Below are 16,025 nucleotides of genomic sequence, written 5' to 3' on the forward strand. Positions count from 1 at the left end.
GTTGAGTTGTGATTGGGATATTTTGGAGAACAGTATAAAGAAAACTAAGACTTTTTTCTTTTTCCTTTTTTGGGAGGACAATAATATTTTTTATTATTTTTATCATATAATTTTTTTTATTAAATTTAATCACTTATTATTGTTTTTTTAATCAAAATTCACTAAATAATAACAATAATTTTGGGGTAAGAAACATACAAAGTAAATATTTATGAAATTATTAGTATTATTAGGTTAATGTTATCATTTTGTTTATTGTATATTGATTTTCATTTCAAATATTAGAAATTAATCATCGTACTTCCAATAAATTTTTAGAATGGTGTATATTTTAGCTTTTTAATATTTTTTTTATAATATATATTAACATGCTGTCAATTTTTAACTGATATTTTTTATTTAATTAAACCAATTCTGATAAAAAAAATGAATTCTAACGATAAAATTCAATCCAAGTGTTTTGTTATTATTATTATTGATGTGTTTGTTTATATATAGGGGAAGGTAAAGAAACCAAAGTTCTCATTGGTAAACGTGCCCACGTTGTGATTTGTGAAGAAGTATTTAAATATGGAGATTGAAGAGGAAGAAGCCAAAACCTATGGATGTTATTATTCTTATTATAATAATAGCTCAAGGCTTGAAGCTCATAAAATATCTTAACTTCTTTTAAGAGGTGGTTAGTTCACTAGTTGAGTCATTTAGATATTCAACAAATCATTTGAATTTTTTTATTTTTCATTTTTTGAAAAAACAAAACTTATTGTTAAGTTAATGAATGCAAAAACGAAGTAGGAAGAAGTGAATTAATTGCAACATTATAATCACAAGAGATTTGATTTTCTAAGGGTTGTTGAGATATTCAACCTTTGAGCCTCAAAGTGCTAATCAATTTATGCAAATATCATTTATTATTCACTTCCACTCATCCAATAGCTTAAATTTATGGTTTTTATTGAGGAAACGTGGTGGCAAATTCCATCTATATGTTTCACGCAACTTTGAGTATGCCATTAACATAAGTAGTGAATCGATATTTTGATTATATGGTGAAAAAATGTAAAGTATTTATAAATTGATTTGAAGATAATTTTTTAAATAATTTTATTTTTAATTTTTCAAAAATACATATTTATCGTCATCAATAGTTTCTTGATATTACTATCAAGAGATCGTCTACGTTGAAATTAGAAAACCTAGTAGGTAAAGAGAAGACCCAAAATAACACTTGAAAATGAGGTAGTTGACATGGTCTGTATTCATTAAAATGAATTAAAGGTTTCATTCAGTTTAAAGCCTCAAAATTGGTTTAGTTTGGTACTTCCATTGTTCATTTGTTTCCTTTTATTACTATAATGAGGCTGATAATTGCTCTGGCTAGAGGCATTAATAAAAGTTTGGTGACAAAATTATCTTTTTTTTTTTTTTTTTTTTTTTTGGGGGGGGGGGGGGGTTCAATTATGACATAAATATCTTAAAGGTTGAATTTAATGACAAAATTTTGATTTTCTTATGTATTTTTCCTTTATATTATACATAATCACACGTGAGTGACACGAGGAAGGCAAATATGTACATTGCATTCAACCAAATAATCCACACAAAATCTAGGAGAGATTATACCGACATGTCGGTGGATTTTAAATAACATATTTGGACTACATGTCGGCCCATGGGCCATCTTATTCAAACAAACCTTTTATAGTAAAGACAACACTTAAACTATGAAATTATTATTTTGAATTATCTTTTTTGAGAATTTTTCTAATAAACTAAATGATAGACACACTGATTCTAAGACTTGAAATGTGTACATCACCATTTTGTTTGTTGTTTTTTATTTTTTAAAACTAAATCTATTTTCCTTCGATTTTTTAAAACGACTTGCCTATTTAATGAAAAAAAAACTCTTCACGAAAATTTTTGAGTTTGAAGAATAAAGGGCAGAGTTGAATTTTACAACAATATTTCAACAATTATCTATAGTTCATAAATACTTTTTTACCTTTTTTTTTTAAAGACTTGAGAACTTATAATAGAAAATATTTGTGTTATATGGAAAAATTCGTATAAAAATGTCATTTCGGAATCTAATCCCTAAACTAAAGCTGCCGAGAATTAAAGTCCCAATAATGGTAAGTTGTTTGGGCTTTCGGCCCAGTAGATATGGACTAACCAACCCATTAATATAACACAATGCAAAATCTGAGGACTGGCCCATTGAATCCAAAATTTTCAACAAGGGTTACGTTTCTTCATTAGTCAAATATTCCATGATATTCCCACAATCTTCCATCTTTTCCTGTAAGAAAATAGCGAGTTTGAGATTACTCTTAAATATGGTATTGCTTATGTGCTTTTGAACATAGTCAAACATCATGATGAACAAGTTCTAAAGGAATTTTTCACAATCCTAATCTTCTTGTAACAAATGATAATAGTAGGCCCAGAAAAAGTGACTCCTATATCTTATTGTAAGCATTCAACAAAGTAATCTTAAATATCGTATCGGTGAAAACCTTGCCAAAGATCAGGTAGCAGAGTTCATAGATTTTTTTTTCTTTTAATTATGTTTTTTATTTTAGTTTGGTAGAGTCAAGTTCTAATATTTTGATCAAAGATTATGAACTGATCAGTAAGCTCATTGAATCAATAAAAATCGAATAGCCAAGAAATAATAACACCTATTAATGAAATTTAAATTGCTTGGAAGGTAGTGGAAACGGACCTTTGGCGTTGGATATGATAAATTACTGCATCTTGCTAATGGAAAGATCAACGTGTAAATAAGCCACGCAAGCCACGAAAAAGAAGAAAAATGCAGACACCAACATCAATGGCTCTGCCAACATGAATATTGGGTTGAAACTGTAATAGACCTGCCAAAAGAAAAAAGCAATCTTCTAAATAAAAGGGAAGCAGAAAGCACAACAAATAGAGTTGTTTAAATAGACTAATACTTCACATTCACAGGTAAGAAAACAGCTAGACTTTGCAGCTTACCTGGAAGTGAGAGTTATGTTCGGGAACTACATTTTTCTTTTCTAGTACAACCACAGTCCTTCCCACAACATCCAGATAAGAGTACTTCTTCTGAGGAAATCGAGATAAAATGTTGATTTAACGGTGTAGTAAATCAATGGAAAGTAATATTTTCAAATCAATACTAAATGAGACTCTCAGTCATGTTCCGGGCAACAAAATTTTAGAAACATTTACCTCTAGGTGTTGCTCCACCTCAAAGGGAACCACGGCAGTAGGGCTTGTGGATCCCTCTGGTAAAACAACCTGGAACAGATAAAGTCATTTAGTCAAGACAATGTCGTACAAGTAACACAAGAGTGAAATCAGATAAAGGACGAATCTAGTATCTCAGTGCTAGACCAACCTTCAAAGTCAACTTGTCAACCACAGTTTCAGCAAGAGGACAACCAAAAGTAAAGTTTAGGTATCGTCTGCCATCAGGGGATTCGAAAAGGAAGTCTTGCAATGGTAGCCCATAACCAATGACAAATGTAGCTTTCCATCCACCAAACAATGGATACCGTGGTTCAAATTCAAGATCAGACTGCAAAACAAAAAACCCTTCATGTTTAATTATATAGGCAAAGCAAACCAAGATATTTCAAATGATATATAATAATCTTTTCAAAAATGTTCGTTCAGTTATTACAGGTGTAAGGTTCACACAATGTCAGATTTCTCAGTCTGCCTAATTCCGATTCCTGCTCTTTGGTTGTAGTTGAGAATCATTGGTGATTGCCTGACTTATAAACCTTCCTTGACGTAATATCCTCTCTTCTAGGGGATTAGTTCGATTAGTTCCTCTCCATTCTCATGTTAACGTGGGTTCCACCTCCCCTTCCTCTTAAATTGATTTCTCTCACTGTTTCCATAACTCCCCCCCACACCACAAATCTATAAACCCATGTCTATTATGAGAAAGAAACTTGTTCAATAAAAACTTCCACCCTTTCTTATATTTGAGTGTCCACGCTAGCTTACGCACGCACCTCAAGTAAACTTTAGAGAAAACTACCAGACTGAACAACTTCAGTTGCCGAAGAAACTTATAGGATTTTATGTTCTAGGTAGGAGAGGCCACCAGGTTTAAATTCTTTCCCTCAAATCTCTATTCTTTAGTTGTAATGACTACTAGACCAACCCACAGTGATATTCCAGCCAACAGTATTCTCAATCACAATATCTTATGTCAAATCATAGAACACAAACTCACTTGATAACTGAACGATTTTCCCCAACACCTAATGATTGAAACTATCATGAAGCACGGTAATCTCATATTCTATTCTTAAAAAGGTTCAACAACATTGGGGGATGAAATTTGAACCTCTGACCTCTTGGTCATATATAACTTAACAATTTAGCTCAGCTTGAATTTAAAATGGTTATTTTTCTTCTAATATATAGATATATGTATAACTAAACTTTCAATTGAGAAAAAAAAAATGAAAGAATGTAAAGACATAAAAAAAAAAAAAACAGCCCAAACATGGAGGCAACCTACAAGAAAGACCTCAAGAGGCAAATAAGACCCCTAACAAGGAATTAAAAAAACTTCCCCATCAAACTCCAAAGCAAAACATGGAATCTAAAATGGCAATAAGATAAATATATACCCATAAGTTCCTAACACCATCCATTTTACAGCAAGAAAGTTTTGGAATATAGCATGGTTGAGGTCACCTTCTGAAAATCTTTGCGCAGATGTGATGATGATATATTTCCTATTTCATCTCGGTAGTAAACAGAGTGAATTCTAGGGGGTAATCTTGCAAGTAGATGACGGAAAGAAGAAACTCCACTAAGAGATGGTTTAGATTGATATTCAACCCTGAGAAAAGAAACATTACAAACAATAATAGAACATAGCAATTTGATGCAAAAAAGTATGAGAGTGAAGGATTGTTTTGTCATTATGATAAATAGCTATTGGCTAGAAAGAAGAACAAGAAGCTACCATGTTTTTCCAAACACTCCAAAAGGATAATAACATTGAAGTGCTATGCTATTGGATAAAAATTCTAACCTTGAAAAAACACCCTTATGTCGAGCACCAGCATGGGCCAATTTGTAATGCTCGGTAATCTGAATGCTGCCCCAGTGAGATATTTCTACTTCACGCACAAGTTCCTCGACAACAGAAAATGGATAATTATTCTCAAAATGTAAAAGAATGGGTGAAAATGAATAAGGAGCGCGATCTTCATATGGTCCATATCTAATTTCTTTGCCGGCACGGTTTGTGGGTTCCAACTTTGTAAATGATTCAACCTTCGTGCTTGGGGTCTTAAAAAAAGTTGACTGCTGTTTAATATGATAGGGTGACAATATAAATGCAGTGTCATGGTAAAAGACCAACTGAGATTCAGATTGACTAATCTCTTCTGGGAAAGGTTTAAGAGTATGAGTAGATATATAAAGGATTTCAAAGGTCGCAGTTGCCCCGGGACTTAGTGGATTGAGCAAAGATATAGAGAAACCTTTAGCTCCATTAGGCGCATCAAGTAGCTCAATTGGTTTTACATCAAGGGGAACATAAGATCTTTTCTTCTTTTTTCCAGTAGCAATAGCAGCCTTTACTAGTGACAGACGATCAAATTCTGTGGGTGAAAAAGCAAGAAGAAGCTCTGAAGCTGGCAACGTTCCAGTATTTTCCACCTTAAAAGAATTGAAAAAGAATACAATAAGATGCATCTGGAAATTTACAGGACAAGAGTGGTTCTGGGGCTGTTCCATTCAGATAAGAACAACAGAAAAAATGTACCTTCAATGTAAGGAAAACCTTCACGATGTGAGAAGTCAAGTCAATCTGCAAAAATAATGCCGCAGTTCAACATATCGAAAACTAACAGCAAAAGAAGATAATAGTAGCGAAATAATTCGAGCATGCATTTACGAAATTAATTCCCGGCCTTGACATTGACATACAGCTGAGGTTCCAAGATCATCATTCAAAAAAATCACTAAACATCTAAACACCCAAATGAAAATGTCATTCCACTCTACTTCCCTTTTATTCTTTTTACCTCCGAATTGGAATTTCAACAGAGGTCCGATCCACAAGCGGACTAAAGTGCAGAGAAGAAAATTGGCGCCACCGAAATAAAAATTCAAACCGAACAATTAAGAAATGCAGATTATCGTGGGAAATGAGAGATTGAAATCTCACTCTTTTCTCGGCGTTGAGGATCTGAAGGTCCTGAGAAGAAGCGAAGGCGAGGAAGAAGACGTGAGCAAGGATCGAGAAGACTAGGGCTAGTCGAGGTTTGAGCAGAGTATCCATGGCGACTTCGTCTTCTACGGTTCGACCAATATTTTCAACGACCTGCATCAACAAACTCACGTTCTACAAGACTCCACCTGATGGGCCGGACCGGGTATCATATTTTGGGCTAAATGGGCTTACACGTATCGAAGTGTGACCTAGGAGAGGGATTCGATTTTCCACTTTAAATAATAAAAATAAATAAATCAAAAGGGGACTTCTTGAAAAATATAACATATCGTCCAAATATTTACGGTTTTGGAAACGATAAATGCTCACAATTCTATAATAAAAAATATAAAAAATGACCCATTCAATCCGAGATTAATCGACCACACATGTGCGTATAATTTTCTTTTAAACAACACAGTCATATAGAAAATGATACATGATCGTGTAGTAGTATCCACTTCCCGGTTCCGAAAGTCCATATGAGAAACCCCTAGATTTCAATAAAACCCTAAGTCTAGACTGAGAATGACCTTTCGTCCTCCCCACCCTTATCTATTCGAAAAGAGATCCTACTCTTATTCCTTTCAAAGAAGAAGAAGTTGGCTGAAATTGGCTGAGAATCTCATTCATTCACCAATTCTCGTTCAATTCAAACTCATTAACGACGATCGTATATTTCTTTTTAAACGATGGGAAAAGAGTTTCAAATCTAAACGATCGTCTTGACTGTGCTAAACGATCATGTTAACTAGGTAAGCAATTGTGTCAAAATGATATTTAAACGATATTTATATTTTTAAATACGAAGAAGATGAAGTTCAATATTCAATGAGTTTGAATATTATTGATATTTAAACATAATAATAAATCGTTTAAATATAACATAAATAAAATCTAGAAGAGGAGTCGAGTATCTTTTTGTTGGTTACATTTTTGAAAATTAACCTTTCGAATATGGACTAATAAAACTCAAATTTAAAGTTCAAACAATATTTGGAAACCTACTCAACACATAAATAAAAGTAAAATGTAATGCATACTTTTAACGTATTTAAAATTCATAAGTATCATCCATCCTCACGAAAGATAGTATATGTCAATTATTATTTAACTATTTGTACTTCCATACTAACATAGGTCTTTCATATGCTATAATATAACAAAAGTGAGAATAATTTGTACAATAACATAGAACAATTTAACTTAAAATTGTTGCGAGATAAAAACATTTATTATCATCTAAATAAGGTTGATGGTTGAATTATTTTCCATTTTTCTGTCCACTTCATGCCAACTTTAATTTCATCATTATACAACAATTTTCTCCACAAAAAGTTCCCATTTTTCAAAGTGTTACACTTTGCTTCATATTTGCTTTGAGATTACAAGAAATCGACCAAAAAAGAGAGAGAGAAAAATTACAATAACTTGAGCTTGACATTTATGGCGATGGCGATTCCATAAATAAACAAAACATTTTCCTTGAAAACAAGAATTTATTCACATTTTCTGGAAATGGGTTTTCAGTTTTATAATAGCAATGCATAAAAAATCGAAATAGACGTAGATTGATGCCAATATAGAACCTTATAATAAGAATAATTTGATCATATTCTAATATTGATATCAATTCTCCATGTATTATAGTGTTTAATTAAGTCTCCCCAAATCCCAACGTAAAATGAAAAATGCAAAATGTAACTGCAAATTGCCAAACACTCCCTTTTTCGTGTAACTGCAGGAACTGAATTTTCTCCTAGATACATCCTTTGGACTCGGGACCATCGCTCTTCATCACCCAGAAGCTCAAAAGATCAAATCAAATACAATTTTTTACAAAAACCCATCATCCATTTCTTTCAATTTCACTGTCTAATCATCGTTGTAAAACTCTATCTCTATGACATTGGAGAGTGGAGCTTGAGATACTCTTCTTCCATGGCGTCTTTGAAGTTGGGATCTAAATCGGAAGTGTTTCACCTCGATGGGGATTCTTGGTCTGTTTCCAGTTCCTTTTTTGTATTCTTATGGATTATGGTTACAGTTTTGGTTACGAGTTGTCTCATTTCCCTGTTTGGATGGGAATGAGTGTGGTTGATTTTTTGTTCATGCGTTTAGTTGATTGAAAAAGGCCATTAGTGTAATGTGAAGGTTGATTTTATATGAAAATTTTGAGAAGATTAAAAGGTTACTTTGTTTGCTTTTCCCAATGTGAGGGAATTCTGAATCAATGATATGTCTTCCATTTTTAAGACATTTCTATTTTCATGCCTCCTTTTTCATGATATAGCTACATTTCCAATATTTGGTTGATGGGATTGTTCTGTTTTTCTATGTAAATGTTGGAGAAAAGTTCAATTTGGACAAACAACAAACAACTGAAATTATGTTCTTTCTGTTTATAATTCTGGAGTTCTCTTCAGCTTTGTAATGATATCATTATGGATTTTGTTATCTATATATATGTATACACACACATACATACATTTAGCCATATTTTGGTTCTTGTTGTATATCGGCGAAGTCGACTTTCTAACTATCAAAATAAACTCCCTCTAATCTAGGTTTTGCTCATCTGGGCTTGCAAGTGATGTCATTATTGAAGTTGGGAACACCTTCTTTCATCTACACAAGGTGCGCAATTTAGCATCGAAGTCTTCGCCTTTGTCTATTTACAAGGCTATGAAAACGTACTTGTTTTTAAGCTGGGATTGTTGTTCTATTGTGGATGAGAATTTGATAAACTATCTTTTCACGGTACAAGAAGAGTCTTGTGAACGATTCATTCTATCGCTAGAGAGGAAACATTAGAGTTTTTTTAAAGGGTTGAAGAGGTCGTCAGGTTTAATGCGTCTTAGGGTTCTGTAGATTGGAATATATTCTTATAATTAGTTCGATGATTTTTGTTTGGATTTGCCTTTGTAATTCCTTTGGTTTTTCTTCAAAGAAAACTTGAGTAAAAAAAAAAAGAAGAAGAAGAAGAAGGAAGGCTTTATATTGTAAATGATGATTTAGGAAGTTAAACTCCTTGGTTATATTACATTTTGTAAATCTTTCAGTTCATCACTTGCTAACATGAAAATTGAAATCATACTTTTCATACTACTTGTGCTTTCTTCAGTTTCCATTGCTATCAAGAAGTGGAGTATTAGAACAACTAATCGGAGAATTTTGTAGAGAGGATGATAGAAATTTTGTTATGCAACTTCATGACATTCCTGGCGGAGCCAAAGCCTTCTTACTTGTAGCTAAATTTTGTTATGGTGTTAAAATGGAGCTCAATGCCCTCAATATAGTCCAGCTGAGATGTGCGGCGGAGTACCTTCGAATGAATGAGGATTATGGTAATGGAAATCTTATATTGCAATCCGAGAATTTCTTAAACGAAGTATTCGGTAATTGGACAGATTCGATCAAAGCTCTTGAAACTTGTGAAGAGACTTTATCTTATGCCGAGGAGCTTCATATTGTGTCAAGATGTATAAATTCACTAGCAATGAAAGCTTGTGCAGATCCCAGTTTGTTCAGCTGGCCTGTCTCGGGACCTCAATCTACGGAAAGATCGGAAGGCACGGAGTTTTGGAACGGAATACATGTATCATCAAGATCACAAAAAGTAAGAGAAGATTGGTGGTTTGAAGATGTGTCCTTCCTAAGGTTACCTCTATATAAAAGACTGATTTTGGAAGTTGAATCAAGAGGCATGAAACCTGAGATCATTGCTGGCTCTCTCATTCATTATGCTAGAAGGCACCTTCCCCTGTTGGGAAGGCAAGCGAGTATTGATGACGGAACGTTTTGCGCACCGGTGTCGAATGTTTTCGCTTCCTCAGAAGTAGATCAAAGGAGACTTCTTGAAGAGATAGTTGACTTACTTCCTCATCAAAAGTATGTGACACCAACAAAGTTCCTGATTAGGCTTCTGAGAACCTCAGTGATTTTACATGCCAGCTTCTCATGTAGGGAGAATCTTGAAAAACGCATTGGGGCACAATTAGAACAAGCAGCTCTTGAAGATCTTTTGATACCGAACATGGGGTACTCGATCGAGACCTTGTATGATATTGACTGCATTCAGCGAATTCTCGATCACTTTATGCTACTTGATCAAAATGGAAACGACTGCATTACGACTAGAGTTGAGGATGGGCAATTAATGGGGTCCAATTCAGTTACTCCGTTGACAATGGTGGCTAATCTCATTGATGGATATCTTGCTGAAGTTGCACCTGATGTTAATCTCAAGTTACCGAAATTTCAGTCACTAGCTGCAGCTATTCCTGATTTTGCGAGACCACTCGACGATGGAATTTACCGTGCGATTGATATTTACCTCAAGGTATCTTCTACATCAGATTCAGTACTACTATTAGAAAATTCTCTCCTATAAAAAAGATTCAAGTTTAAAACTTGAATACAAATTTGAAACAGACAGTTGTGTTTACAAATATCATTTGTTTTTTGTTCAAGTGAAAAGAAATCTTAGACTATAGTTGTCTTGCATCTAGAACTTGTACGCTTGCGAATTATATAATATTGCTTTGCATGTACACTGCAGGCTCATCACTGGCTAACAGACTCCGAAAGGGAACAAATCTGCAGGCTTATGAACTGCCAGAAGTTGTCATTGGAAGCCAGCACCCACGCAGCCCAAAACGAAAGACTGCCACTACGTGTCATCGTCCAAGTTCTCTTCTTTGAACAACTTCGACTTCGAACATCGGTTGCGAGTTGGTTATTTGTCTCAGACAACATTGAGAATTCACAAAACATCAGTGGCAACTTGGCTGTACTTGGTGGTACAAACACTGCAGCAGCAGCAGCAGCACCAGCACCATATGTTGATGCCTGCACAACTGAAAATCGCGCCGTTGCTATCAATATGAAAGAGCGCGTGTCAGAGTTGGAGAAAGAGTGCTTGAGCATGAAGGAAGAGCTGGACAAGCTGGTCAAAACAAAGGGTGGATGGAGCACGATCTTGAAGAAGTTGGGTTTAAGAATAAAGTTCAAGAATTCTGAACAGAAAGCATCCAAGCTTCTCGTAAACTCGAAACCAGATCGTGAAATGTCGTCGACATCTCCGCTTATGAACAACAAAGAACATCATGACAGTGGTGAATCAGCAAACTAAAAAGTTGATACATAGGTCTTTGTGTTTTGTGTTTTGTGGGTGTAGCGATGTATTTGATATTGAAATCCAAACTCTAATTTACTAACCTTTGTTCTTGAAAATGACACAAATGTTTTGAAGCCCAGTCATTCATTTGGAGACTCTGTTGTGAGACTTTGCTATTAGTGGCAGTGGGCATATGATTGTATTCTAGGATATTCCTTCGAAGGGAGTGATTTCTTCATCACTTTCTTATCAAATTAGCAAATTAATCGATGAAAGTTATAGTGGAGAATCATTTCAGATGTTTATTTATTTGTTACTTATTTAATCTAAACCTTTTATTATCTCAATTTTAAAGTTAAAACTCTATTTTTAAAGTTAATTCTTGTTTATCATTCATTCCTCCTTATAGTTTTCGCATATGTTGAAAGCACTTGTATGAATAGTGAAACTATAAAAACAAAAATAAATTATAATAACTCAAATGACTACCCAACGGATCTCTAGAGAAATGTTCATGATAAATAAAAACATAAAGTAATAAGCAATTGCAATTATATCTTTAAATTTTCGATATAATAATTGAGCTGTTAAATTTACAATAACCATAAAAATTGAACCCTCAAAGTTATATAATTATTACAATCTATACAATTGCGTGAGTCTGAAAGTCCAATTATAATATTTTGTTAAGGTGGAGAGTTCAGTTTGACGGTATATAAGTTAGAACATAATTTAATCCTCATTAATTAATATCTTCAAAGTTAAAAAAGTCTCAGTACTAAATCAACTCGATAATAGACGAAGAATAACATAAACTAAATTAGGATTTAGAGACGGAGAGAAATTTTTTTAAGAACAACATTGGAGGTAAAATCTCCAACCTCGAGAAATAAAACGCACAAGGACTAACACCATGAATATTTATCTATTAAATTTTAGACAAATTACAAAACCTAAAACTTTCAATTTTTATATTAAAATTTGGACTTTGAAACTTAAAATCACGTAGAAATTAGAATTTTAAATTATAAATATTAGTACTTCATTGTTATATTTTTCTACTATTATTTAAGTTTGAAAGTCTAATATTATAATGTTGTATGAGTTTTAGGGCTTAATTACACCACTCTACTTCGGTTTGATTTTTGTATTTTAAATTCTTGGAGTTCGAACAAGAACTTTCGCGGTTTTGAGGGGGTATAAAAGCGAAACGTAACTCAACAAACTAGAGGAAACAAAAATACGAATCAGTTTCAATTCTTCACTTTGGCGCTACTCTCTCGCTTTCTTTTCCCTCTAGCAACCAAACTTCAACTTCAGACTCTCGCCTTCACAGTTTCCCTCCATTTTCATCCACAAGAAGATTTCGTACGATCTCCATTATGATGCAGGAATCATTTCCACCGTCGGATGACGACCGCACTGGTGGTATCGGCTTCTTATCGTACAAAGAACGATCTCTTTCGAAGCGTAATCTAAAGCAGCATCAGGAACAAGGCAATATGTCCTCTGATCGTCCTGTTACGCGTTCTCGATCAAACCTCGGCCGGTCTGATAGTCGCCGCTGGTTCGCGTTCGGTAGGAGATCGTTCTTCATTTTCGCTGGCTTTGCTTTGCTCTTGCTATTCGTTGTTACGTTTTACCTGGAGAGTTCGATGACTTCGGTGTTCCGGAAAAGGAGTGAGAAGCTCGGTCACGCGATGCAGAGTTGAAGCTTGGAATGACGCTTAAGTTCGCTCCGAAGAGGATTCCTCGTAAGTTTATTGAAGGTAATGAGGTTGATCGGTTGCACTCAGAGAATCGTTTTGGTTTTCGGAAACCTAGGCTTGCTCTGGTGAGTGATCGAGTTTCGATTCTTTCTAACATTCTCTAGTTATGGTTTAATTATTCATTTCAATGCCTTCTGCTACTGAGGACAAATTCAAACTACTCTCACTGTTTGGTGTGGAATAGTAGATTGCGTTGATTAGTGTGTGTGTGTGTGTTTTTTTTTTCTGAACGAAATTATTTACACGAATGTTAAGTTAGAGTGATATTCATACCTCTAGAGCAATAGTTTTCCCTTTGGAGTGCCGCATCGAGAATTTGGATTTTCATTTGATTAATGTACACTGTATTAAGACTTCTAAGTAACAGTAGATTGAGCTATATGGCATTACTGATGGTCTTGATATTTGAAGTGTCTGAACTGGAAGTTAGGAGGTGATTAGTGTGTCACCGTAGTGCATTTCTTACGTTGCATTATATCTTGGAATTAGGATAACCGACGCTTCAAATTTACAATCTCAAGTCAGATAGAATACTATTGTTGTTGGTTTCTCCTGTAAAACGTGACAAACTTTTTGTAAAACTCTTAGATCTGAAGCCTTTTGAGTGCAACCGCTTGCATAGAATATACGAGCATGCATTGAGTATTAACTGATATATATAATTATCGTAAACATCTTTTTTGGTAGTAAAGTTGCAAGTGAAATCCTGTTTTTAGAATGTACAGTCACGAACTAAAACCTTTTAGTTTTAGGCATGCAAGAACTGAAGGGGAAAACCTTTGAATGGCAAGTTAAAATACAGTCAATGGAAATGAACAGTGGATCCGGTGTGATCTTTCCCCACTGTAGCTACTGTGATCACTATCCAATAGTATCAGCACTTTGAAATCAGCATGTTTTGGCGTCTATAAGTTTTCTACGATGACGAGATATCAGTGTATTACTATTGAATAACTTGTCACTTCCGAGGCCTTGCTGTTGATTAATTGCTTCCCCTAGGGGGATCGTTATTTAGTTTTCAAAATCAATAAGATTCTGTCGTAGGTACAAAATATCTTGGCTTGTAGAGCTTATTAGCCACTATAAATTTAGCTGTCATTCTGAGTTTTTAAGGTCGAACTCCATTCTTTTTGGATGTAGAGTCTTGGTTATTTTGGAGAAATTTGGTGTATTAATACTTTACAACACGTATTACATATTTATAGGTGTCAGTGTGCATATAACAGTATGTGATAGCGAATGTTGCATCATTATATGTTGACAAGCTAATGCACGGATAATTCAGTACCCTACGCGTGAAAGCTACTCATATCCATTATTGCTAACGTTGTTTCAAGTTTAGTTGCATTACTTGATGATGTATCTCCATAACATTTTTTTGGAGGTTGAGGCTTTAGATAAGGAATACTTTTACCCCATTTTCATAATAGCCGTCCATTCTATTAGGTCTGGCAGTCAAAGATTTGGAAATATATAATACATACATACATATATATATATATATATCATCCTTTGTAAGAAATCTTAGGATTTGTTAAACCACTGGCTTGCAGTTGTAAACTTGTAATGAACGGGTTTTAAGCTTCTAAGCCAATATATGTGTGCTGCTTAGGAGTCTATTTTTCATTTATTTACTTCTGTTCTTCCATTTCGTAACCAGCCTCGCCTGTTGAAAAAAAAAACAGGTCTCGTTATCTAAAAAGGCTGGAAAGGTTTTGGAAGAAGCAATTCAGTAGAATACTAGAGGAGAAGTTATTTACTTCTGGGCGTACTTGGACGTGGGTTCTGAAGTCATAGACAGAAACGATGGTCCCTTTTGGCAAACATGTGACGTCTTCAATCGGGGGCATTGCTGGTATATCAGTTATTCAACATATTCTAGTATTAATACATAGCTGCCATGATCTTAGGTCAAGTCTCCCCCTTTTTTTTTTTTTTTAAACTGACATACTTCTCATTTAAGGGTTTTAAAAAGAAGAAAATTTCCAAAGAAATCGAAGTAGCTTACAACAGAATCTTCCAATTAGCTAGGTGAAAAGGCGGTATAATTACTAAAATCTCCAGCGCGGAGTTAATGTTAAAACATTAACAATGATCTAGTCATAAAACTTCAAATTCTCCACAATCATCTAAAAAACTCTCCTATCCTAACTAAATAAATTTTGACTTGATGCTCTATGTATTATTTGATTTTGGAAATATAGAATGTTGAATTGATACAATGTATAGAAAGGGTTGAATTGATATGATACTACATCAACTTCCAAGTCTCGCATGAAATGTTAAAATTATTCATTAACGGATGCAATTTTGAAAATATTCTCACTTAAAATTACATCCATCCATTCAGTTTACATTTAAAGATGCCTTTAGGCATATGTATGGACTACCACCATCACATTCAGAAGCTCTTCCTCCGATGCCTGAGGATGGCGGTATCTGGTTTTCTTTGCATAGCTGGGTGATGCCAACCCCTACATTTTTTGAGTTTACCAAGTTTTCTCGGTACGAGTTTACATTATAGATCAAAAGTAGAACCCATTTATCTCTTATCACAAAAAGAAAATATATATCTCTCAACATAGCCTCTATCTTTGTTGGGCTTGAATAATGACCGAAATTTTCGTATTTGAGTTGCAGGATGTTTGTTGATTCCATAGATCCCGTGAACGGGAACCTTGGCGATGACAACGAATGTTTTCTGGCTTCTTCGGGGCTAGAGGTAAGTGTCCTTCCTATTTCTCTCCAGGAGACTACTTCTATGATGGTGCAATATGAAGTTTACCTTTTGATACAAAACTGAATTGAAAGTTTAAAGTTCGAAAGACTAAATAGTTTCTAAAATGTTTCTTCCAAGAGCATTTGAACTGTTTTTTTTTCTTTATCTAGTCTTTAGAAT

General features: G+C 34.3%; 2 protein-coding genes across 2 annotated transcripts; one reads left to right on the forward strand and one right to left on the reverse strand.

The window, feature by feature from the left end:
- Positions 1–2,030: 2,030 nt before the first annotated feature.
- LOC103489463 (dolichyl-diphosphooligosaccharide--protein glycosyltransferase subunit 1B) lies at positions 2,031–6,377 on the reverse strand. Its single transcript, XM_008448661.3, has 9 exons — positions 6,194–6,377; positions 5,789–5,833; positions 5,051–5,682; positions 4,708–4,855; positions 3,389–3,568; positions 3,220–3,288; positions 3,004–3,093; positions 2,729–2,879; positions 2,031–2,302 (listed from the first exon to the last, which is right to left on the reverse strand). Exons 1-8 carry the CDS (start codon positions 6,353–6,355, stop codon positions 2,751–2,753), a joined length of 1,455 nt encoding a protein of 484 aa, XP_008446883.2. The 5' UTR covers positions 6,356–6,377; the 3' UTR covers positions 2,031–2,302; positions 2,729–2,750.
- Positions 6,378–7,903: 1,526 nt separating this feature from the next.
- LOC103489462 (BTB/POZ domain-containing protein At5g03250-like) lies at positions 7,904–11,666 on the forward strand. The gene is made up of 4 exons (XM_008448660.3): positions 7,904–8,238; positions 8,806–8,875; positions 9,363–10,580; positions 10,800–11,666. Exons 1-4 carry the CDS (start codon positions 8,180–8,182, stop codon positions 11,370–11,372), a joined length of 1,920 nt encoding a protein of 639 aa, XP_008446882.2. The 5' UTR covers positions 7,904–8,179; the 3' UTR covers positions 11,373–11,666.
- Positions 11,667–16,025: the final 4,359 nt, after the last annotated feature.

This window comes from Cucumis melo, chromosome 10 (assembly GCF_025177605.1).
Source record: "Cucumis melo cultivar AY chromosome 10, USDA_Cmelo_AY_1.0, whole genome shotgun sequence".
NCBI classification, from domain to species: domain Eukaryota; kingdom Viridiplantae; phylum Streptophyta; class Magnoliopsida; order Cucurbitales; family Cucurbitaceae; genus Cucumis; species Cucumis melo.